Consider the following 26,309-nt stretch of genomic DNA (forward strand, 5'->3'; position numbering starts at 1 on the left):
TTCAACCATAATTTGTGCATGAATCTTATTTCAATTTGGCCTAAATATTATGTGGATTATTCCCTAGCATTTATTTATATTCCTTTCTTTCGTAGAAAATTTTTATCCGTCTCTCAATCAAACGTAACGTAGTTAAGGTCGACACGTGTAATCGGAACATTGAGTGATTGTATCGTGGAAACCACTATCTTAACTCTTGATAGTAAGATACACATAGAAACGGTGAGATTCTACATCGATTTGAGAGAAAAACGAATGTAAACGAGAATGCTGGTGGCAAAGGGGGTGGATTGTGAGATCCCACATTATCAGTTGGAGAGGGGAACGAAACATTCTTTTTAAGGGTGTGGAAACATCTTCCTAGTATACGCATTTTGAAAGCCTTTAGAGGAAGTCAAAATGAAAAGCCTAAAGAGGACAATATATTGCCGACAGTGGAGTTGGGGTATTACAAATAGTATAAGAGATAGGTTTCTTGTAGTGTGTCAGTGAGGACACTAAGCCTCAAAGGGGGTTGGACACCAAACGGTGTGCCAATAAAGACGTTGAACCTTGAAGGAGGTGGACATTGGGCGGTGCGCTACGAAGACGCTAGACCCAGACGTGCTTGGAGATTATGAAACTTAATTAAATTATTAGTTTAATACCGACACGATCCTAATATATTTATTCGAATAAGATGCAAATAAGTCTTCAATTACATAATAAAATAATTAATATATTAATTACAAAGAGTATAGAGTTAAAATTTCAATATGCTTTAAATTGCAATTAATATCATTTTTTTCTTATTGAAATATATTATTAATAATATATTTTTGACAAGCCATTAGGGTATCATAAAAGTGAAGTCAATTATGTTTGATAGTTTTGTTTATATTTAAATTGGATAAGTTTATTTTTTATTATCAATTTATTGTATAATCCATGTCTAAGATACCGGTTAGAATTCAAAATTCAGAGTTAGTACTTGTTGGATCCGATATTTCCGTGTGACATGCTCACATTACCTACTACAGACCAATACGAATCTTTCTAGTATGCTTTGTCCTCACAGGGGGCCACCCAACGAAAAATTGATCCATGTAAAACATGTTTAACTCTGGAGCTTCTATGATTGAGTCACCGAAAAAAAGGTGCACCTTGTTGGTATAGTTAGTAACTTTAATTTCCTTCCAGCCTTTTTAGTCATCTTACTATCAGAATCACTCTCATTTAAATGTGATATCAATTCATTCATGTACCATTCCTTTACTCAGGGTGTCACAATCACAATTTTATTGGAGTGACAAAATTGTAATGAATATAAGTGTCGTTTTTTGGACTGAGTTCTTCGCTCACTGAATACCCATATACAAAGAATTACTCGAGATTGAACGAACGGTCAATTCTATTGGCTAAAAACTCTCAACTTTCAATTGTTTATGTAGGTAATCATTCGGCATAGCTTAACTGACCTAAATAGAAAAAAAAAAATTGCAAATATTTACTGAATATTATGAGTCGTATATGTCCAAAGAGATCCATAAAAGTAAATTATAAAGCGACAGCGCTTCAAATTAAAAAAAATACATAACGACATAGCTTAAAATTGCAAAACACATCTTAGAGATTTTCCGTCGATAAGTAGCTGAAACGCGTCGTTTATGTTGTGAAAGGGAAGTTGATGTGTTATGAATTCATCCAATTTGACCACCTGATAGAAAGGTGAAGAAGTTAGTATTATTGTGTTTATAGAAGGCAAAGAGAGGAGAGTTCTTGAGTTACCCCTTCGATGCATTGCTTAGCAAACTGAGGCATGTCACTCCTGCCTTTGAACCCTCCAAAAACGGAAGCCACCACCTTACGCCCACTGAACAGCTCCATGGGATGAAGTGGTAGCATTTTTGGGCTTGTATGAACTCCCAACATCACCGTCGTTCCCCATCCCTAATCAAAACGTCGAACCAAATCGAAATAAAGTTTTAGGTTAAAGTTATGTTCGAGATTGTCGATCTACTCTTTAAAAAATGTTCAAATCTCTCGTTATGTTATCGTTGAACTCAGGAAAAAGAAAAAAGTTAGGTACCTAATTTTCTTTTCATTCGAAGCGTTCTTGTCTAACTCTTTGTTATCTTTAGTATCTTTATTATCTTCATCCTTCATAAGACAATCGACTAGACCGACAAGGTTGGAACTAGTTCATTGCATTCATGGATGTCTCTCTATCCATCACTTACTTTTTCCTATTCCCACCTGCATTTTAACTCGATTCAAACTCCTCACCACTAATGTGAGATCTCACATCAGTTGGAGAGGGTAACGAGTGTCAATGAGGACACTAGGCTCCGAAGGGGGTGGATTGTAAGATCCCACATCGGTTGGAGAGGGCAACCAAACATTTTTATAAGGGTGTGGAAACCTCTCCCTAGCACGCATTTTAAAAACCTTGAGGTGAAGCCTAAGAGGAAAGCCTAAAGAAACTGTTAATGGTGGGCTTGAGTTGTTACAACAAAAGTCAACAAGATTGTAGTGGTCATTGCCGCTTGGATCTTCCCTTACATGAGACTTACTTTCAAGAGCGTAGTTAAACATCTATGGTAATACAACACACGACTTTGGACATGTGTGACGGTTTTCTAGTGATGATTGAAATAGAAACTTAATCGATGGTTTAAATTGATTGAATGGAAAATTTGAAGTTAAATGGTAATGTTACTTACAATGTGAGTAGACAAGAAGGCCGTGCGCAAAATCTCTCCATTTCCGACACATTCAAAGCTGTAATCCACACCTCCGTTCGTTTTTTCTATAATTATCTACAATTGAGAACTATACCAACTTTAAAAAAAAAAAAAAATTTTAACAAATTCCTATGTTCATTTAATAAAATAAAAATAAAAAAGAACCCAAATGAAAATTTGAAAGGAATTTGTGGGGATACCACCATTACCGACCTCATGAACGGGGTTGTCGGAGTCTCTGGGGTTTATAAAGTCGATGATTCCGAACTGCTTTCCTATATAAATATAAGTTGCTTTTAGGCTAAATTAATAAAAATACTCATAAATTTTATAATCTGTCCCATAAAGTTTCAAAAATATCATTCAACTTTCAATATTATTTCAAAAATAACCTTAAATTTTAAAAAGTTTTATTAACCCTTTTCCATTTAAAAAGGTTTGTAAACATTCTTACCATTTATATGTTTATAGTTTAATATTAAAACTTTTGAAAGTTATTAAATATATATTTTTTTAGATAAAGTATGCTGCTTAAAAAGTATTTTAATTAATTTATATACATCAAAATGAAAACATAAAATAAATATATCATACAAAAAATATTAAATATATATTATAATTTACAAAAATAATTTTAATAAAAAGTAAGAGAAGGGAAATTACCAACGACAGACTTGAGTGGGTTGATATCGACGCCGATGATTTTAGAAGCACCACGGGCTCGTGCTCCTTCAGCCACCTACAAAGCCAACCACCACAGCAAGTTGCAAAAAATGGCTCGAACTCGACTCTACCATTGAACCATTCCACATAAGAGAATTACTTACCGCGAGTCCTATTACTCCCAATCCAAAAATTGCCACTGTCGAGCCAGCTTCCATGTTCACCGTATTCCATGCGGCTCCCACTCCTATTTTCATAGTTTACCCAAGACATTAATTATCATTTTAATTGTCTTAAATACGTCTTTTTATCTCGTAATTATTGAACTCAATAAAAGTTCTAAATTCAAAAGTCACTCCTATTTATGAATCTAACAAGCTTTATCTCTCCATCACCTATTTTAATTCTCAATTTCACAAATTTTAATTTTTTTTTATAGGAATCAACATAAATTTTTTTTTATCTTTTTATTTATTGAATTTATTTTCACTCCGTAATAACAATTATTTAAAAAAAAAACTAAATAAATGATATATAAGGAAAATATGATAAGATATCATAATAAAAACCATAATATTCCATAAGAAAAAAATATAATTATAATATTTAAAAAAACATATTTATATGGGCTGAAATTTTCATATCCAATTATACCGAAAATATTTAATTAACAAATTGGTAAAAAAAAACATTGACAATTATTGAGCAGAAAACGACAAAAAGTATTTTTTTTTCTGACACACCATGTTCTCTTATTTATATGAAATTGTCAAAGTCGTCTCTCATATTTTTAGTATTCTTTATTTGTATTTAATGGATTCAAACTTCTTGATTAAATTATTCCGTAATTTTTAAAATATGATTACTAAAAAAATTGATTTAATATTAAATTATTATTTTAATCAACACATTTAAATCATCGTTATTTAAAAATTGACATTTTATTTTAAAATAGAAAAAATGAACTGAAAATTTTGAATCTTTGAGGTGGAATTAATTAAAATTGAATTATAATTTTATTAGACAATAAATAAATAATATTTATATGACTCAGAGAATCTGACCTATCGAACTACCCAACCCAAATTATAAAATGTTAAGTTGAGTTATATTTTTTTCCGACTTAGATTAAGTTGAATATTTAGAAAATAAAAAATTTAGTCGATCATTAGATTAATTATTACTTACATGGCAATAAGTAATTAATGATTTTTTTTTTAATACTATATTGTAATTTAATTACGTACCAGTAGAAAGGCCACAGCTTAGCAAGGTCATCTTCTTCATGGGAGCTTCGGAGTCAATCTTAACGACACAGGCGGATTCCAACACCGTGAACTCGCTGAAAGTTGACGTATTTAGAAAGTGAAAAATCGGCAGCCGCCGCTCGTCCGCCGTTGTGAACCGGGTTTTCCCGTCGTGGGTCATCGTTCTTTTCATCGGATTCACTCCCATCACCTCGCAGGCATTCGTTTTCGGGTTCTTGCAACACCGGCACGTGCCACACTCTCCGTTGAATAGCGGAATCACGTGATCTCCGGCCGCCACCTCCGTCACGCCCTCCCCCACACTCTCCACAATTCTGCATTAATTAATTCTTCTATTAAAAAAATAAATAAATATTTATTGAAAAATAAAAAATAGGAGTTGAAATTTATAATGACCCGGCAGCTTCATGGCCGAATATACGAGGGTAAGCCCTTTGGGATTCATTCTGCAATTTCAAATAATTCAAGGGTTAATTAGCAAAAGGACTAAAAAATAAATAATTTAATTTCTTTTTTACCTCTCCTTTCCAAGCGCTGAGATCGGTGTGACAAATGGAAGTGAAGAGGATTTTGACTCGGACCTCCATTTTCTGTGGCGGGTCGACCCGGACTTGTTCGATGACGAGCGGCTCCCCCGGACCCCAAGCGACGGCGGCTGTAAGAAAACAAAAACCAAACAATTACGGCGGAGAGAGAGAGAGACGGCGGCGACGGCAGCGACGGCGGCGGCTGTTTATTACCTTTGCAGATGATGACTCTTCCAGCGGTGTCGCCGGAGCAGCCGTTGATCGGAGAAACCACCTCCATTTGTTTGTTTTTTTTGGGAAATGAAAGTGGCAGACTGTTTCATTTATCTATTTAGAGAAGTTTGACTTTGAATAAGAGGGAAATTATTATTATTTTGATTTTAATTAATTTAGTTATATAATTTATATTTTTAAAAAATTTAAATTTATTTTATTATAGCATAAATATTAGGTAAATTCAGAATCTATGGCTTATTATACGTAGCATAAAGTATAATTCTCTATATTTAAGATAAAAGTGATTTTTTTTTAAAATTAAATAGTTAATTTTTAAAAAATTAGAGATTAAAATAAATATTTTTACAATTTTAAAAATAAAAGGCAATAAAAATATATTAAAAAATAGAAGCTAGGCCATAAGAAGGCATAAGAAATTGAATGGGCGGTGACCCAACGGTTTAGTAGGCTCTTTAAAAGTTGGTGGTGGAGCCGCTCATAAGGAAGCCATGAATAACAATAGCTTATATTTAAAATTTAGGCGGCCTAGTTTATTAAATATACACGCTTTGATGTTTAAGTTAGAAAGAACGAAAATTAGGCTTACAGTAGGTTTTCTGAGTCGAAGGCATGCACGGTAAAGATCGAGGTTGAGATTGGGCCACTTTATGGGTTCCTCTCCAATGTCTTTTGTGAGGACTCCTAAAATCAGAAAACATAAGGTTCTGACCGTGAAAAAGAATGAATTTCTCTAGAAAATTGGAGAGTTGTGGTTTGCACAGGAGTCTTGCTATTGGCAAGATAGGTGTCGTCGCTGCTTCCGTCTAGCGAGAGAAAGCTTTTCCTATAGTTAGGAGGTTTGATCTAATCTTTAGCTTCGAAATAAGTACAAATAGAGCATTCTTGTTCTCATAAATTGACAGTTGATGTTTCGGTGTATATAAGAAGAAGGTCAACTTCAATTCAACTAATCATCGGTTACGTCTCCTAAAGTCGTGGATGACATACCCTCCATTTAACATATGAGCTCCTCGACCTCACCCTCGGTGTCATGCCGACATGAGGGTTGGGGTGAGAGGCCCATTCTCTTTCTTCTCACGACCCAATTACGTCCTATTCCGCTTCAAAGTTCAAATTCTTACCCTAACCAAAATAGGTTGTAGTGAATTATTATTATTTTTTTCAGTCATAAAAATGGTAGGTTGACAGATGAAATATATAGGAAGTGGACCGTATGTTCAAATAAATACAATATGAATTATGAAAGACAATCATGAAAAATGGACCAAATATTCAATGATTTAATTTAATTTTTCTTTTTTTATTTGTAAATTCTTGGCCAATTTTAACTATATAGAGAAAAAAAAATATTTTTTTAAATTTGAGTTCGATAATAATTTGATTCTTGAGTTTTCACATTTTAACTCGTAAAGTTTGATTTTAATAGCATTTTTGTTTTGTACCCCTTATTGGTTCCGAAGGACGGAGGAGTCTAGGTTAGCCGAAAGATGGTTATTGGTTCAAGGACGTAAGGTGCCCCTGTTTTTTCAGGGTAAGAAGGGGTAGGGAAAATACCTCGAGCCAATGTTCGAGTACTAGGCGCTACGGCGCTGAAGTAACCCATGTCATACTCCCAGGAAAATCTCGAACGACCTTCAACAAAAGGGTACCTGTACCCGAAACCGATACAGGTGAGTAGGTAGAGAATACCTAGGGGCGCGAGACAACTCTCTCTAAGGAACTCAGCAAAATAGTCCCGTAACTTTGGGAGAAGGGGTGTCTCCTCACAAAGGAAGTCGCACGAATCTCGTCAATTTTTCTATAAATAAAATGTGGAAATTTAATCGAGTTATAAAAAAAAAAAAAAAAGTAACTGATTGGTATAGTAACTATTAGTTTTGATATTTTCAGGAACACTCTCATTTAGATAAGATAACGTTTATTTATATTCAGATATTACATAAATACTTTTTAAAATATAATTTTAAAGATCGATAGTTCAATTTCCCATTCTTGCAAACACACAAGACTAAATTCCGAAGGTTACAAGAGAGAAAAATAAAAATCAACGAGACCCATTAACCAAAATCTCGAGAAACACAATGCATCGAAACGGATCCAAAGAGGAAGTAACCACACGAACAAATGAAATCAGAGTAAGGTTAAAACATTTAATAAAATTTTAAATACTATAATAGAATGAACGTAACCTTTTAATTTTAAGATATATATATATAGTTTGGAAATTACTTGAAAATTTATATTTTTCATCATTAAAATTTTAGAAAATTAGTCAACGAAATTATATAATAATTAAGTGTTTGTTTCCACCGGTTGTTTGATAATAAAAAATGCCACAATTTAGTCAAACTTATCCACTTAATATTATAAATAAGAATCTTAATATTATAAATAAGAATCATATTATTGATAAAAAAATATTTTAAAATTAAATAGTGTGAATGTTTGATTAATCCACCACACCTAGTGTAAAAGTTATCTTATTTATAATCAAATAAATTACAAGGATATGGAAAGAGCAATAAATGTAAATAACAGAAAGATACCTATCTAATATTTGCCTTATAATAAAATATCACATATAATATATATGATAAACTATAATTTATTACTAAATATCCTTAACAAATAGATAACCATTTTTGTAGATCTTTCGATTTAAATAAGATTAAATTAATAAAAAAATCTTTAAAATTTATAATTGGTATAAAATAGAATAATACGTTTGAACTTAAAAAAAATATAAAATATATCTTTATTTTACAAATATTGTAATAATGTTTTAAAAGTATCTTTTTCGATTTATTATTTTTTAAAATACACTTACTATTATGTTTGCACGAGTAAAATACAATAAATTTAAATGAAAAAAAAATATATTTTTAAAAATATTTGATTCAATGAGGAAAAAAAAGCCCAACATAAGAAGCCCACTATTAATGTTTGAAAGGGAAAAAAGGCCCAAAATGAGGAGCCCACTAACAATGATGTAAGAGATGGAAAGTGAGATATTGCCTCCCCCACTAAATCTCTAATGTGTAACAATTCAAAATGCCAACTCACACCTGTCTCTATCTTTTATTTTCTTTTTCATTTTCACCTAATTTTTTTTATTCTTTTTTATATATCTAGTCGGGTACGCCCGACTGTAGTTCTGAAAAAATATCTACGAATTCTTCCTTACACGAACACCCCTAACTGGTTTAGTGATGTCTCCGCAACTTTGCTGAAATATATATATATATATATATTAAAATTAAAATATTTTAAGGAACGGATTAAAAAATAAAAATTGAAATGAATTATTGAAAATTTATTTTTATTTATTATTTGAGAGTGATTGAAGAATGTAACTAAAATTATTATATCATTTAATATTTTTACCATAGGTTAAATATTGATATTGATTGGATAGTTATTTTTATTTGAATTTTCATCTCTAAACTGGCACAGTAAAAAAGTGAAAGTTAGGTGAGAAAAATAAAGAAGGCAATGGAAAAATTAGATGTGTGGTCAATGATGGACACATGGTAACAAATAACAATAAAATAAAAATAAAAATACGACGGCGTTTGACTAATGTTTTTCTCATTTCAATATTTAATAATTAAAAAAAATAGTTTTATTTTAAAAGTTTTAAAAAATATTTATATTTAGTTATTTATTTATTTATTTAAAAAATACTCATGATTTTCATAAATTACAATAACATTATTATACTCTTAATTAAATAAAAATTTGTTCCCACATGCATATTGTACCCTTCCTTTCAACCTCCTCATCTACATTTCCTACCTAACTTTCCTTTTTAATACATTTTTTTTTACCTTACAAAATATATAATAAATTATTAAATTGAATTAAGTTCATTGAACATTTTTTGGTCACCACCCACGATAGGATTATTCCAAATCAAACACGTTTAGTTATAAAGTTTTCTGTGTAACGGCTTAAGCCCACTACTACCATATATTGTCCTCTATGCACTTTCCTTTTCGGGCTTTCTCTTAAGGTTTTTAAAGTGCATCTGTTAGAGAGAGGTTTTCATACTCTTATAAATAATGTTTTGTTCCACTCTTCTACCGATGTGGGATCTGTCATCGATTGAAGAAAGAAACGAGTGCTAGCGAGAACATTAGGTCCCTTAGTTGGAGAGAGGATCTTTCTTACGGGATACATGATGTGGATTGTGAGATCCTATATTGTGAATCCCACGTTTGTTTCTTTTAGGTCCTTTTTAGTTATCCTATCCTTATGATCGCTCTTATTCGGATGTAATCTCGGTTAATTCATGTGCCCTTCTTTTACCTTGGTGTCACATTTTTTTTAAATGTTAAAGAAGTAAATAAATATAAACTTAAAAGTTTAAGGATCTATTAGACATATTTTAGAGTTCAGAGATCAAATAAAAACATACCATAAAATTTAAGATTAATCTTCTAATTCAACCTAATTAGTAAACCCAAATAAAATTTAGTAAATAAACAAATTAAATTCATATAAATCTAAAGAATTTGTGAGCGTTAAAATGCATATCACTCAATTAATATAAAATCTATATTTTTTTTAACAAAATATTTGAGGTTCGAATCAGTCCGAAAATATTTTTCCATGAAAAGACGTATATGCCCTCTCTCTTAATTTTCACTTACTTTTCCCCCTTATTTTTATTTTTATAAATAATTTGAGGCAATTTTAGTAATTTAGAGTGGTTAATATTACATTTGACATTAAGATTTTCAAATATTTTATAAATTCAGAAAAATAAGATTTTGGTACCAAAAAATTATTGGATCATATTCCATTAAGAAAAAAAAAATTATTGAATAATATTTAAAAAATTATTGAATTGATCTATTTAATAAAATTTTGCATGATAGCAAATAAAAGATGTGACATCAATTATTTTGTTTCATATTTATAATATCAATGCATATGTAGTTAAATAAATACTCTTTTACCTTAAAATTTACATAATTAGTTAAATATCTTAATAATTGAGTATGTAACTATCAATAAGTTCCAATAATTATTTAGTGTATGATTCAATAATTACACAAACTATTAATTTATTTTTCAAATACTTTTATATATATATATATATATATATATATATATATATATATATATATATATATATATATATATATAATAAAATAAAGAGCGATAATTTGGAAGCTACATCTAATAATAGAAAGAAAATACGTGAGTAAGAACAAAACATGTTAAAATGACACAGTAGTAGATATTCTGGTTTTAAAACATGTCTACTGGGGAGAGATCTCCACCCCCTTAGAAGGAATAAAGAGTGAGTAAGAACCAAACATGTTAAAATGACACGTATTGATTTGCGGGAATAATTTGCACTGTTTGAAGTAGTACAAGACAAGCAGATAAGGTATTTGTAATAGCCCAAGACCTACTAGGGAAAGATTTTCACACCCTTATAAGAAATGTTGCGTTCGCTTCTCCAACCGATGTGGAGTCTCACAGTATTCATGTCACAAGGAGAATACCCGATCTCAAATTCTAAATTCTAATATGAATCATTGCTTAAATGATCTGTATTGATTTGTGAGAATAATCACGCCTGTTTGAATCAGTTCAAGCTAAGTAGGTTACGTATTCATGTCTTAGAAAAGGGAATGCTCGAAAAAAGATTTTGAATCATTAACGAAAAACTCGTTAGTAAAGAAGAAATTAATCCAAATTAGGCACTAATTAAAGTAGAGAAAAGGGGATTATGGATCCAAAAAGTATAATATAAAAAAAAAAAATATATATATATATCATAATGTCCGAATTAATATGAAAATAAAAATATGTTTTCGTCACAACAAACGTCACCCAAAATTCCACAAATAAAATGAATTATAAAAATAGAAGCATATTAATGGAAATAAAGTGAGAAATTATAAAATAAAAAATAATAAAAAATGAAAAATTGTGTACTAAATATTGGAGGTTAGTGAGAATTAGTTGGTAGGTCAATTTGCCGCCCAAACTCCATCATTAATTTCCAGAATTTTAATTTTATAAATATATATATCTTTTTAATTTAATAATCATTACACTTTAAGACATAAATTTGCTGTCTCATAACAGAAACAATCTTAAATAAACACATTATTTGTTTAAGAAAATCTTTGCCGTGGAGCTGCTGCTGTTGTGAGTGCCCAACCTTTTCCTTTGCGCGTTCAAAATTTAAATCATGTTTTTCGGATTCTCGAATCGTTCGAGTTATCGAAAATATAAGAACTAAACTTGATTATTATTGGTTCATTGATCGGTTCATCATACCAAATTCAAATGATATGAGAGGACGACCACTACTTCCTTATTACTATTTAGACAATTTCAACACAATCGATTTTGTTGTTCTAATGATGGTTGTCAAAAACTAGATCTTTACACTTAGCGACCCTCTCCGAGTATCTGCTTAGTGCAAGGCCTTGTAGAACATAGAACAATGAAGTAATGTATCCATATGAGCTTCGGCCCTCCGTGGCTTGAATACAAATCAACTTGTTCATTTATGTTACCTATTGTGGACCTTCCACGTTCAACCTTTTCTAGATCTAGGAAAGGTTGTTTTGGTTTGGGAAGTGACGTTGAGGTTCGGTCAAGACTCATTTAGCTCATCTGAACTCATCTATATCATGAGAGTCTTATTTTCAGTTCAGATGATCTAGGGTTCCCCTATGTCCAAATAATCTAGCTATACTACTCCCCATCATCGTTTCAAATTATATACATACATACATACAGACGTTGTCAATCGAGATAGTTCACTATTAGAGATTAGTTGACGACTCCCTATCAATCCTCGTATAGTACAATAATAATAATCATGAAGGAACGATCTTCATATCCACCAACTACTACGATATTATGTAGACTGGTGCCAACCGAGAGAAATTTAGTATAAAAGGATAATTGGAGACACTCTAACAGTCCTACCATAATAATCTGATAGCTGTGCATATCATAACAATAAAAATCAAGCAATAATCTCTCACATTAACGTCGGAGAACATTTTTAAACAACAAAATCCATCATTTCGCCACAGTCTACCACGACTCGGGCGTAGTTTTTTTCATTTTTTTTCTCTTTGCCGACAGTCAATAAAAACGATCGTCGGAACTTTTTTTTTTTTTCAATCTTTTAATTTGAACATTACAAAAAATAGAAAAATACATACATAGGTATAGTGATTTTAGTATTTATTATTTGATGTGGGTATTATGAATATGTGTTTCAATTATGTTGAGTGGTTATTGAATTAATGTATTAAAAAGTTTGGTACATTATGAATATATAAAATGTAGAATATTGACATTTGTGTTTGTAAAATTAAATATTATTAGATTTAATTAAAAATTAGAAATTACCCATTAATTTTTTTAAAACAAAAATATATATTAAAAATGGGAAAAACCGATGTCCCGAATTCCCTACGACTGCTCTAATTTCTGCAAAAATAAATGGAATATTTTACGAGAATTGAAATAAGAGGCGGGGTGGGAACGGGAAACGCTTTCCTGCCCTCCACCCTGCTCCGTATTCATCTCGAAATAATAAACGCTATTAACTTTTTATGTGATTCCCCTGGTAAAAACTTGAGTTACTATAGTTATTCTCCCACAAGAATAAGGTAAAAAGTACAAATTTTGAGGTTGTGTCATTTCCAATAATGACTTTTGCATACGTAATTGACAACAATCTAGGATGTCATAGCTCACCAAATTAAATGTCCATTTTATGTGTCGTAAGGATAAGAAAATAAAACGACATTACATTCGATTGAGTGGTTCGTGTGATTCTTAATTTCAACAAAAGGATAAAGCTTAGATTTCATTTATGTGAAAACTTAGATTTATAATCTTAAACCTAAGCTAAAGCTAAGACCCTATAAAGTTAATGTCTAATTAATGTCCCCTCCGTCCAATATTATCTTTGCATGCATGCGTTTTTAATTCTTTTTTATTCGACAACACCAAAAATTGAAAACGATATAAGTATGTGACATTTTAGTCAATAGTAAAACCAGCTAAGCATTGTTTAGGTTAGAAAGAGTTTGATTCTTAGAAAATTGTATAAGAGTGAGCGTAACTTAGAAAATATTTTTATAAATTTAGTTTCATTATTTTTAATTTTATGTCTATTTGGTCTCTAAACTTAAAACAATGTTTAACAAGTTCTTAAATTTTTAATTTTATGTCTAATAAATTCATGAATTTTTTATTTTCTACGGGATAGATCAGTTTAACTCAAACGAAAAGATTAATTTAATAATTTTAGACGAGAAATAAAATTTTTAGAGACCTATTATAAATTTTAAAAATAAATTAAAAATTTATAGACCTATTTAAATAATTTTATAATGGAAAGAAATTAGTGATACTATAGACCTTTTAATTATTATTATAAAATAAATTTATTTTTTTAATTTATTAATTAAAAAATATATGTTTATTTACCTGAATAATTTGTTTCATCTACTTTTAAAAATGTTTTTAAAATTCTGATTTTTTTTTTTTTTTAAATTAAAAGTCATTTTCAAAGATTATAATCACAAATGATTTGATTTTTTGATTCTTTTTGTCTTTAAAAAAACAGCTATACAAATAATGATTTTATTTGTCTTGAATAATTTCTTGAAAAGTGAAAAAATTTAATTAAGAAATTATAAGTAAAAAAAAAAAAAAAATTATAAAATGTAATTTAAAAATAAAAAAACAAAATGGCTATAAAGTAATTGCATAAAAACTCATATATCTAAATTAAACAATATTGAATTAATAATCGAAAATATTATATTATTAAATTTCAATTTCATAATGTCTAAGGACATTTAAGATCGTGAAACGTCTCATACCCAAGATTTTAAATCAGAATTTGGAATTTAAATTTAACACCTTAATTGTCCCGATATTTTTATGCAACATAGACACATTAGCTACTTGTCTTAAAATACTTATAAGAGTGAAGTTTTTCCAATCGACACATGTTTTTTTAATCTCATCACGTGGATAGGGCTTGACCCTATAGCTACCAACTCTAGTACATATACGAACATTGTAAATCTAGACAGTTCATTACTAGATATTAGTTAGCCACTCACTACTCGTCTTAACCTCATACAATAATCATAACCTTTGCCCCAATATATTTTTACTCACGATACAATTATATATACATATTTTTTTATTATTATTTATCTTTCTACCGCTGTAAAAAATCATTTTTAACTACTCGAGTCAATTATTCAAAATAAATAATAAAACAATAATATTGTTAAAAAAAAAAAAAAAAGGCCATTTTACGTTTTAATTTTTCTTCACCCATCTCTTTGATAGCTCAGTGGCTCCGACCCCATCATCCCTCCTTTTGCCTCTCCTGGTGGTTGCATTTTTCATCTTTTTATTTTTAAATAATAATAATAATAATAAGAGAGAAAAAAAAAATCTCTTTTTTGAGAAAGTGGTTGTTTTTGGTGTGGCTTTCAAATAGATTTTTAAGGTCAAAGGTCATGGTTAGATTGAGCCCTTTCTTCTAACACTTTCCTTTCACCAACTGGGATAACATTCCACTCTCTTACAGGCTCAGCATCCTTGTTGGCACACTGTTCGATATCTGTCTCTGTTGTAAAAGCTCAAATCTCTCATAGTCCGTTTTGGTCCATTACGATTGTCATCAGCCTCACGGTTCTAAGACACGTCTACTAAAAAGAGACTTTCACACCCTTATAAGAAATACTTCGTTTTCCTCTCTAATCGAGCATTCTTGCTAACACACTGCCTAGTGTCTATAAAGACGAAATTCGAAATTGTAATTTAATTATTTTAGTTGGGAAAAAAAAGTAGAGTTACTAAATATTATGTGGGGGTGTATGTGTATAATTTTAGGTGGTTGGCTGTTCTTGAAGCTAATAGGCTCAATACCCTAAGTACACTAATGCCCTATCAGACATAAAAAACTGTAACCCTTTTCATCAATTTCAGGGCCTTACCCTCCTCCACTTGACACCTCTCTCTCTCTCTCTCTCTCTCATTATAAATTATCATTGCTTCATTACCCTTTACGCTCAGCTTTGCCCTTCAAAAAACCCACCTTTTCTCTCTCTCTCTCCACCGTCTCCACAGCTTTTCCGGCGGTTGTTTTTTTGCTTTCATGGCGGAGCACGACATGACTCTGTCGGTCAACGGCCACTCTCAAGTTCCTCCGGGCTTCCGTTTCCACCCCACTGAAGAGGAGCTTCTACATTATTACCTTAGGAAGAAGGTTGCCTTTCAAAAGATTGATCTTGATGTCATTCGTGATGTTGATCTTAACAAGCTCGAGCCTTGGGATATTCAAGGTTTCATTTTTATTTTTTGTCTTTTTAATGTTCTTCTCGTTTTGTGTTCCAATTTCATGTTTTTTTTTTTTTTCGTTTCGTGTAGAGAAATGCAAGATCGGATCCACCCCACAAAACGATTGGTACTTCTTTAGCCATAAGGACAAGAAGTATCCAACTGGAACTCGCACGAATCGTGCTACGGCGGTTGGATTTTGGAAAGCCACTGGTCGTGATAAGATCATTTACACTGGATCTAAAAGAATTGGGTTGAGAAAAACTTTAGTCTTTTATAAGGGACGAGCCCCTCATGGCCAAAAGTCTGATTGGATTATGCATGAATACCGTCTAGACGATTGTGACCGTGACAACAATGTAAGCTAGTAATGCAAATATTTGATCTCGTTGTATCGAATGAGAATGTTGTCATTCATTTATGCTTCTACAGATTTGTAACTCGATTGGAGAGCCACAAGTGTCGGAGGATGGGTGGGTCGTATGTCGAATTTTCAAAAAGAAGAGCTACCAAAAGTGCGTAGATAGCCCGAAGGCAGGTGGGTCGGATTCCGAGGTTCGATTACTAAACGCGAACAACGATGGAGTTTTGGATCAAATACTTAATTATATGGGAAGAACATGCAAGCTAGAAATGGAGTCATTTTCCAATATCAACTACAACAACCAATCTTCAAGATTAATACTCAACTCAAAGAACAACATAGAAGATCAACAACAAAAAGTTGACAAATCATTCATGCATCTACCAAGGCTAGATAGCCCCACAACCGTCCCTTCAATAGTCTCCCACCACCAACTCGAAACAACACCGTTCGACTACAACATCATCTTCAATCACGAGATGCTTTTAGAACCAACAGAGCCAATGCCAGAGCTCGTCCATGACCGACCTATGGTCAAGCTCGACAACTGGGTTGCCCTTGACCGACTTGTTGCATCCCAATTGAACGGTCACAACGAAAGATCCATCGAAGACAGAGAACACGAACAACAACATCATCATCATATGCAAGTATCAAGCAGAGGATTGGGATATGGGCATGAGAATGATATCTGGGGCTTCACTAAGTCAGCGTCTCCCTCATCATTAGACCCACTATCCCATTTCTCCGTTTAATTAGCCTTAGTGTATATCAAAATATCCATATTTATATATGCATCTATGTATTCCTAATAAGTTCTTCTCCATATCTATACACCGCCCAACTTTTCCAAGCTTGTACGGATTAACTTTATAAATTGCAATTTGATCAGACTTAGCTAAATTTCTATAGTTCTTGTCGTTACCATCCTTATTTTTTCGTATTAGTTGACGATATCAGGTATTCGAATAAGCATAACAGTTTATAGATGATTTATCTGGTGTATCGAGATCTTAAAAATAAAAACAATATTCAAATTATGCTTCAAAGTTTATGTAATTATTGAGTTAAAATTTGAAGATTGAAGGATAATTGGGGGGAAAATGGAGTGTGGTAGCTGTGTGAGGAGTGAGTCAATCGTTGAAATGATGTGGGGAAAGCTAATGGTCCAAAGCCGATTAATTCGTAACTAAATTGACGAGTTTGACACATCAATCATAGCATCGCGTTGACTTTATTGCCGACTTTGTGGGACCCAGATTTCGGATACCGACAAATGAGAAGCTGACGTGGTATCCTCTTATTCGCAGGTTGTCATTCCTATGTGTGTACAGTTGGCGACAACGTGTGCAGCGGTGGGGTCCACCGGAAGGTGTCTACCAGAAAAAAAATGTTTTTATTTTTTTTTTCGTTTATTTTATTTTATTTTTTTATTTTCCTCGTCGAAATAATAATAATAAAAAAAGGCGATTGCCTTTTGGAAAATCAGGTACGAATTTGAAACTGATTGTGAAGCCTTTTTCTTTTTTTAAAAAATAATAAAATTATAATTATAATTTCACCCTCATCTTTTTTTTACAATTAAGTTGCATATTTAGAATCATTCAAATTTAACACGATCGATTTTACTTGTGTAGTGATTGATTTTGGATTGAGATATTTGATCAATAAGATAATCTGAATCTTACTTTACCTTCAGGTGATTTCTTTAAAACCCTTCTCATTCGAATGTGGTCTCGGTTTATTCATGTACGTCTCATTTACTCTGATGTCATATAGTCTTGGGATCGATGCCATTTTACGAACTCAAATACAACTGACAAACTCGATGAATAAAAAATATATATATACTTTAATGATTAAGTAGGCCCTACAATCTAAACCAATTCAATGCCTTATATAAACCTCTAACCCTTTGATAAACATAGCTTAACAAACTTCTTGACCTAACATAACCCTTTTCTCCTTATTCGTTGTCTACACAATCACCTCCTAGCTTCTAAAACATCAACTTAAATGTTGTTTCGACGTAAAAACGACATAAAACATAAAAGTTTTACGAATCCAACTTTCGGTAGACCCGTGATTAGAGATATCTACGAGACGGAGCAAGATGAGAAAGCATATCACTGCCACATGTTACAATCGTCATCTCGAAAATTTTTCATTGATTTTTGCGAATATCATGTTCCTAGTCAATTCAATAATGTCTATCAACATAATGTTTTATCTCGTTTAGACAAAGATTCTCAACTTCGTTTGAGACCGATCCCTACAGTCAAATAGATATCTCTATCTATCTATTCTCAGTTAAAACGGAAATTTTTCATCTCGTTTTGGATGAATCTACGTAGGTTAAATGAACATTTCTACCCGTGGTAGACATTGTGTAAAATTAATCCAAACAAAATTTATAGATAACTGAAAATAATTTTTAAAAATTATCGAATTGATTCAAAGTCATTCAAGAACACACGACACAATTACGTCAAAGATTTAGACGTTCATGAAGAGGTTAGAAGATCAATTCGAAAGCCCAAAATTAAGAGTTATCATAAACCTATAAAGAAATAGTTAAAAAGGAAAAAGAATATATTGATTATCCCTAGATATTACTCACGTAGTGTGACTATTTTTTCTTTTCCTTCTAGAAAAACAAAGACTTGGTTTCATCATTATTTTTGGTATATTGAGATATGGCCCTCTCAAATGTTGTGCTATAAATGATAGGACATATGAAGAACATCCTCAACTTTTAAGGATGTTTTTTTGGATGAAAGATTCCAAATTCTTTCTAATAATGTCTTTTCTTTCTTAATTAATATCAATTTTTAGCGGTTCGAAAAGAAAAGGAGAACATACTAATCTATCTTAAGCTTTTGCGTTGATTTAACAAATATAACATTATAGAAACTTGCATACAGCCATCATAGTTGCAACAATTCGAACATTTTTTTGCCCTAATTTGAATCAAAATGCACATTTTGATTTCATGACGAAAATTTTGAATGGAGTTATCGATTAGATTAATTAGAGTTCAGTTATACTATTGGTATTAATCGAAGAGGATGTAATATGGGTACGAATTTGAACAAATGACCTCGTGTTCTTATATGAAATTATTTATTACTTTTTCATATTGAGGTCTCATTGTCGACTTTCTATGACTTTTAGGGTGTTCTGTTTGGAGCAACTTTTCTATGATTGAACTAAATGAATTCGAAAACGTTTTGTTTAGTGGAGAACGAAGTTTTAATGAAGAGTGTAATTGAAGCTATCCTTTGTTCATTTGATGGGGTGTTTTCAACTTCTCAAGAAAGTAATTGATGATATTAGTAGGGAAATTTCATGTTTTTGGTGGGGTTCGTTACACACTTATAACAAAATTCATTGGCTTACTTGGGAAAAACTTTTTATCTCCAAAACATGTTGGTGCTATCAATTTTAAAAACCTTATTGCTTCGTGCTAGAAGACGCTTTTTCGTGGTTTGTGAGTTGCGTTTTAGAGTGTGGAAATCTCTCCCTAGCATAAGTGTTTTAAAAAGTTTGAAGGAAAGCCTGAAAGAGAAAGTTCAAAGAAACAATATCTGCTAGCAGTAGGCTTGAATCATTACAAAAACCAAAAAGAAAATGGCTACCAAACGGCTATAAACTTTTAAAATACTTATTTTAGTTCTTGCACTTAAAAGAAAACAACCATTTGATCCATACACTATTATTTAATCATCTAAATGTAACGATTCATGTCCAGAATTCGAAATTTGGATTTGGTACATGATTACCCAGATAATCTCCTGCATCCCTTGTCACATTGTTACGTTACTTACTATTTCTTCTAAAAGTGAAGACTATCCCCATAGATCAACATATGTCATTTCAGCCTGTTTTGTCCTTATTTACATGCATTCTACGAAAATTCCTAGGATGTTACCCAATATAGAATTGCTCCAAATAAAACACGCTTAATTTTGGAGTTTCTACGATTAGGGACCGTCCTTTCTTAGCCATGCTCTTATTCATCTTATCACTTAATTACTATCTAAGTACGACTTCTTATAAGCCTTTAACTTTTAGGTGTTTTTCTATTTGGAGACTATAATTTTAAGCCACAATTTTATTTGTTGAATGTCAATTATTGATTCAGCCTTATTTTATTTGCTAATGAATAGACTAATTATCAATAATTGATAACTATTCCTCTAAACTTTATTTTAAATATCGTTTAATAATTAAAATTTTTATCTTCGAAAAGTAAGTTTGGTTACGACAACCTAACCTAATTTGATGCGATGAGGATGATATATATATATTTTTCTCTTCGTTGGAATTATTTTTATAAGTTTGAGCCAAAACTTTAGTTAAAATTTTATAGGCTTTTGATCTTTTCGAAAAAAAAAAGAAAGAAAAGACTTGTGATGGCTAATAATTAGGGGTAAATTTTGCTTCTAGTTCGTGACAGAACTTCTCTAGATATTTTCCTTAATGGGCCGATGATAATGTCGGCCCAAGTTCTCTTTGTTCGTTGTGGTCGGTAGCTTGATCCATAATATAGCCTACGTATATAAGAAACATGTCGTAGGGGATGTACAAAAATATCAAAGCCATCAAGTATCAAATTATGATCTGAATCTAGATATGGTTCGTTTCACATACGATTAACCCAACTCAATTCTAGTCATCAAATTATTTGGATTGAAATGGGTTCGAGTTAATGAACTAACAATATGCTTATGCATAACTTGTTCATATTCTTTCAACTGAGTTCTTAGCAGAGTTCACGACAAACAAGTATGAAGACCTTGAGGTGTTAGACTGAAAGATTGAAACCCATTTCTTTTTCATAAATCAGCAAAGAACTGACCTCAGATTTATTGTAAAACCACAAACAGCTCTGTATCAGATTCAACAGAGACCATCATATATGTATATTAAGATTTGGAACTCACAATGCTCATTGTTTTAGCCATCAGCTGCATATGGGGCAAAGGACAAGGCCATTTTCATTGCAATCAGGGCATTTGACAACCACAGCCTTGCCATGGCCAAGCCTTTTAAGCCCTCCTTCTTTCACTGTCATCACCAATTTACAGCTCCCATTGCACTGAAAACATGGCAGAAACCTTGCATTCCCACACCCTTCACACACCGACCCAGCTTTGATTTTTGGTAGCCCTTCAAGTAATTCACCTAAAACTCCTTCTTCTACCATTTTCAACACTTTTTCACCATTCCCTATGTACCTTCCTCTTATGAACACTCTTGGAGGAATCATGGCTTCTTGCCCTCTCCCTTTCATCAATTCCTTTAGCTCTTCTCTGAATCCTCGATCCATCGACACGTCTCGCTCGCAGATTTGAACTCCAGTGCCTTCGATCGCTGCTCTCACAGCATTGCATTCCTCAAAGGTCTTTCTTATCCCACGTAGGGTTGTCGTGTATACCACCACTCGATGCTCCCCGCTCGGTGGGCAGAGTACCTCAAATCTGAATAAGAATATGAATAAATGATTAAATACATGGAGTGATATGAATTTCTGCATTCAAACTTCTATAGTCATTTCTTTAACAAGTCCATCGTTAACAGGCATGTCTTTTTTGGAGTTTCTCTTTCGAACTTCTCTTTAAGATTGTAAAACTCGTCTATTAGGGAGAGGTTTCTACACCCTTCTAAGCAATGTTTCGTTCTCCTCTCCAACCGATTGGGATCTCACAATCCACTCTCTTTTGGGCTTCCGCTAAAGGTTTTAAAAAATTTCTATTAGGGAGAGGTTTTCACACCCTTGAAGGAATGTTTCGTTCTCCTCTCCAACCAATGTGGGATCTCACAATCTACTCCCTTTCAGGCTTCCTCGAAAGGTTTTAAAAAACGTCTACTAAAACAAAGATTTCCACACACTTATAAAATCCACCCTCTTGGGTTAGCGTCCTCCCTAGCATACTACCCGTGTCTAGTTTTGATACAATTTGTAACAATCTAAGTTGACTGTAAGCGGGCTTCCCCTCAACTTTTTAAAAGGCTTCTATATTAGAGGACTGTTCCACCTTATCCTATCTCCTATCTCCTAACTATAAATGAGCATCCGTCTAAGTTTTTGGGTTCAATTTTAGCACAACATACCTGTCGAACAAATGCTTCACAGGGGACGGTATTGTCACGGGAAGGGTCAGAGCCGCTCGAGACGATGGTCGAAGGACAGCAGATTCCACGATCTGATTCGGGCAATTGGGATTGGAATTCTCCTTGTTGGAATCAAAATCCTTGAGAGCAAATTTCTTAGATTGAGAAAGAAGAGAGAATCGAAAGCTGTCGGCATCGAGGCCATCCATGAGCTCCCAGGAATTGATAACCTCCGGCTCAGATTTAGGTTCAGAGAGGGGAGTGGGAAAAACAGAGCCAAAGGTGAACCTGGGCGGCGGAGCTGGGGTGGCAGCGGAAGGTGGGTCGAGGTTAAGAAGGCCATAAGTGGTGGAAGTAAGGGAGACGATGTGGTGGGTGAGAGCGGCGGCACCCAGTTGGGGGAAATCGTCGTCGTGGTTCAGAAGATGGGAAGAAGCACAGCCCATGATTAGCGATGAATCGGAAGAGGGGTCGAAAGGGGGAGATGAAAGATTGAATTTTTGAATGAAAGAAAGGGTTTGGTTTAGGAGTTGTGGGCTTAGCACGCGAAGTTTGGGCGCTAAAATTGAATTCAAAAGAGGGTGGCATCGCATGGGGGGGACGGACGGGGAGGCCTCCAAGGAAAGGGGGTGGGGTATCTTTTTGGTCTCATAAATTGCTTTAACAATTCGAATTTTTGACCTTTACCAACTGTTTTGAGACCCCACCAACCTCTACTCTTCCATTTTAAAATCTCTTACCCCCCAATTTTGTAATCCCTTTAATTCTCTCGGACGATCACGACCCCGACAACCTCTCCATTGAGACTCATGGAAGAAAGGCCTAACAAACTAAGGAACACCATGATACACACGAGTGATTACTATCAAACGGTGTCGTGACTTTTCTGACTAAGAGGATGAACTGATAGTTATTCTAACTTTCTGTGTAGGTTTGAACAAACATAATCCAAAAAGTTTTTGTTTATTTGAACTCGACCCGACCCAGTTCATAAAATTTTTTCCCGTCTTCAAATCTTTTGAACACTCTTATCACCCACTAAACTCAAATTTTCCCCCTTTTTTTACTTGTATTAATCTATCCTTGACAAAATATATTCGTCTTTATGAAAAGGACAAACCAAAGCCCAAAGGATCACCGACAAAATTTTGTTTTTTTCTTGTTTTTTTGTTTTTTTACCCTAGAATGAATCACTAGTTTTTTCTTTATTCAAAATCAATAAACTCAAAATTTGATCAAATAACGAAATAAATAGATGGAATATAATTATTCCAATAATTTATTGAATTTTGTATATAAAATACTACCAAATTTTTAAAAATCTTTAAAAATATCTTTAGAATTTTAAAATTTTCATTAATACTCTCAAATTGTTAAAAAAAAATTATGATCAAAGTTTAAGAGTATAATTACCATTCTTCCAAAGTTTAAGAGTAGTATTGAATTTGTGGTCAAATATTAGGGATTAATTTGAAATTGAAAACAATAGTTTACACACGATCCTAAGTAATGTTTTGTTCCCCTCTCCAATTGATGTCACAATCTACTCCATTATGGGTCCATGTCCTCGTTGGCACATACCGTAAGGAATGTTTCGTTCCTCTCTCCAACCGATATGGGATCTCACAATCCACTTCCCTTGGAGGTCAATGTTCTCGCTAGCATATCGTCGCACACCATCTTATGTTTGGCTTTGATACAATTTGTAACGACCCAAGCCCACTCCTAAGCACATAGATCTCATAATTCACTCCTCTTCGGAGCCCAAAGTACTTGCTGACATATCAACACATATCGCTCTGTGTCTGGCTCTGATACCATTTATAACAGATGAAGCCAAGTGCTAGCGAATACTATCTTATTTAGGCTTTTCTTTTCGGATTTCCACCCAAGGTTTTCAAACACTTATGTTATCGAAAGGTTTCCACACCCTTATGAATGTTTTGTTCCTCTCTTCAATCGATGTGAGATCTTACAAGACACATACGTCTTCTAATTAATTTAAGTTTACGGTTGACATGTTAATCCACCCGAGGTCTAAATTGATTTATTTATGGAAATAGACTAATTATTTGAATAAGAGAGATGAAGTAAATTAGGTAATAAAGAGGTTGTTGGATCTGACAGACCCTTCTTTTTGTTTCAGAAGAACTCTAAGCTGAGCCTTTTGACACTCCAATTTCGAATCTGAATCTCTACTCTTCGACCCTTTTGTTCGAACCACTCGCCGGAACTCCACAAACCCTTTAATCCCCCTCACTATATGAGGATTAATATTTTCCACCTCCGGCGACCCACTTGTCGGAGCTGCCACCGCCGGAATCTCCATTTTGCAGGATAATCTCTGCTCTCCCACGACGGCGTCCAATGCTGTTGATTCTGCCGGTGAAGATCCGTCGCCGACAGCATTGTTGTTGATGGAACTCGCCGAGGAATTGTCAGCCGCCGTCTGTTTTAGTTTGCCTGATTCTATCTCTGAAAGCATGTCTTCGAACACGATTTTGACCTCTGCAAGCTTCATTTGAACTCTCTCCTCTCGTAAAACCTCAGACAACCTTCAATTTCAAATCAAAAGGAAATCAAGGATTCCATGGTTATTTAGCATTACAATAAATAAATCATTCATTTTAGTTTTGTTTATAGATAAGAAGAATCAAACCTAATATAAATTGAACCGAACGAAATTCTATGTCACTCTACCTCACGTCACCTAACACACAAACAATTGTTGTAACAGTCTCAAGTCTAGATTTTCATACAATTATGAGAAATGTTTTGTTCCTTTTTTAATCGGTTTTTAGACTCTTATAAGAAATGCTTGGTACTTCTCTCACTGATGTGAGTGTAACGCGTCTATCAGAGACAGAGGTACCAATGTATGCTTCGTACCCCTCTCTATCATTGTGAGCCTAACGCGTCTATCAAGGACAGAGTACCAATGTATGCTTCGTACCCCTCTCTATCATTGTGAGCCTAACGCGTCTATCAAGGAGAGAGTACCAATGTATGCTTCGTACCCCTCTCTATCATTGTGAGCCTAACGTGTCTATCAAAGACAGAGGTACCAATGTATGCTTCGTACCCCTGTCTAACCAATGTGAGTCTAACGCATCTACAAGAGACCGAGGTACCAATGTGGGATCTCGATCATATTTATTTAATTACCTTACTAGAGATAGGTTTCCACACATTTAGAAGAAATGTTTTGTTCCACTCTCCAACCGATGTGGGATCTCACAATCCACCTCGAAAAATTTTCACATCTTTATAAGAAATGCTTTGTACTCTTATCTAACCGATGTCAGTTGGATCTCACGGTTGTTTATTCATTTATAGGGTAGATTTATTTAATTACCCTAAAAGTAAGAAAAAAGCAAAATTAAATTATGAACGAACCTTAGCATCTTCCTCTCATCTTCAATCTTCTTCTTCATCAAATCAATCTTGGTTTCATGTAAAGAAACCTCTCGTGAAAGCTGTTGACACAGTAATTCCATGGCTTCCCTTTGTTTCCTCTCTTCATCGAGCTCCTTAGTCAACCTCTTGGCCAAAGACTCGAGCTTTTTACGAGCCTTGCGCTCATACCGAAGCTCAGTCTTGAGCTCCACGATGTGGCTACGAGCAAGATCGAGCTCAGAATCCATTCGCTTTTTGGTAGGAACCAGATCGCAAAAGGAAGAAGACGAAGCTAATTTCAAGCAATAAAACTGAAGGTGCTTGTTAATGGCGGATTTATGAGGCGTTTGGCGATGAGAAGGGCTAATATAAAATGGATTTTCGTAAAGTTTCCAGCTTGGACAAGTATCGTCCTTCATCATCATCATCTTGATCTGTTCTTCTTCTTCTTCTTCTTTGAAAATCGTGAAGAGGGTGAAGAAAGGTAATGGGTTGTGGTGGTGGTGGTGGTGGTGGTAGGTCCTTTGGTCATGAATTTTGCTTTTGGGAGTGTGGGATTTGGGAAAAGGAAATAATGGCTTCACTGTCACATACAGCTCTTCCTCATTAATTACACCAAGAGGTAGGTTTTTTTTTTTTTTTTTTTTTTTTACTTTTA

At 33.2% G+C, this 26,309-nt stretch overlaps 4 protein-coding genes across 4 annotated transcripts; 1 reads left to right on the top strand and 3 right to left on the bottom strand.

Annotated features, from left to right (window-relative positions):
- Nucleotides 1-1,464: 1,464 nt before the first annotated feature.
- Nucleotides 1,465-5,482, bottom strand: LOC111469055 (alcohol dehydrogenase-like 4). The gene is made up of 10 exons (XM_023114284.1): nucleotides 5,395-5,482; nucleotides 5,173-5,309; nucleotides 5,051-5,100; nucleotides 4,634-4,968; nucleotides 3,551-3,633; nucleotides 3,387-3,462; nucleotides 2,937-2,998; nucleotides 2,703-2,798; nucleotides 1,768-1,929; nucleotides 1,465-1,696 (listed from the first exon to the last, which is right to left on the bottom strand). The coding sequence occupies exons 1-10, from the start codon at nucleotides 5,459-5,461 to the stop codon at nucleotides 1,586-1,588; spliced, it is 1,179 nt and encodes a 392-aa protein (XP_022970052.1). The 5' UTR covers nucleotides 5,462-5,482; the 3' UTR covers nucleotides 1,465-1,585.
- Nucleotides 5,483-15,461: 9,979 nt separating this feature from the next.
- LOC111469057 (NAC domain-containing protein 12-like) lies at nucleotides 15,462-16,989 on the top strand. The gene is made up of 3 exons (XM_023114286.1): nucleotides 15,462-15,779; nucleotides 15,865-16,133; nucleotides 16,207-16,989. The coding sequence occupies exons 1-3, from the start codon at nucleotides 15,593-15,595 to the stop codon at nucleotides 16,891-16,893; spliced, it is 1,143 nt and encodes a 380-aa protein (XP_022970054.1). The 5' UTR covers nucleotides 15,462-15,592; the 3' UTR covers nucleotides 16,894-16,989.
- A 3,989-nt stretch (nucleotides 16,990-20,978) lies between these two features.
- On the bottom strand, nucleotides 20,979-22,830 carry LOC111469070 (uncharacterized protein At5g39865-like). Its single transcript, XM_023114302.1, has 2 exons — nucleotides 22,256-22,830; nucleotides 20,979-21,621 (listed from the first exon to the last, which is right to left on the bottom strand). The coding sequence occupies exons 1-2, from the start codon at nucleotides 22,699-22,701 to the stop codon at nucleotides 21,105-21,107; spliced, it is 963 nt and encodes a 320-aa protein (XP_022970070.1). The 5' UTR covers nucleotides 22,702-22,830; the 3' UTR covers nucleotides 20,979-21,104.
- A 1,441-nt stretch (nucleotides 22,831-24,271) lies between these two features.
- On the bottom strand, nucleotides 24,272-26,243 carry LOC111469076 (protein BRANCHLESS TRICHOME-like). The gene is made up of 2 exons (XM_023114309.1): nucleotides 25,652-26,243; nucleotides 24,272-24,810 (listed from the first exon to the last, which is right to left on the bottom strand). Exons 1-2 carry the CDS (start codon nucleotides 26,077-26,079, stop codon nucleotides 24,351-24,353), a joined length of 888 nt encoding a protein of 295 aa, XP_022970077.1. The 5' UTR covers nucleotides 26,080-26,243; the 3' UTR covers nucleotides 24,272-24,350.
- Between the last annotated feature and the right edge of the window lie 66 nt (nucleotides 26,244-26,309).

Source organism: Cucurbita maxima, unplaced genomic scaffold (genome assembly GCF_002738345.1).
Source record: "Cucurbita maxima cultivar Rimu unplaced genomic scaffold, Cmax_1.0 Cma_Scf00038, whole genome shotgun sequence".
NCBI lineage: Eukaryota > Viridiplantae > Streptophyta > Magnoliopsida > Cucurbitales > Cucurbitaceae > Cucurbita > Cucurbita maxima.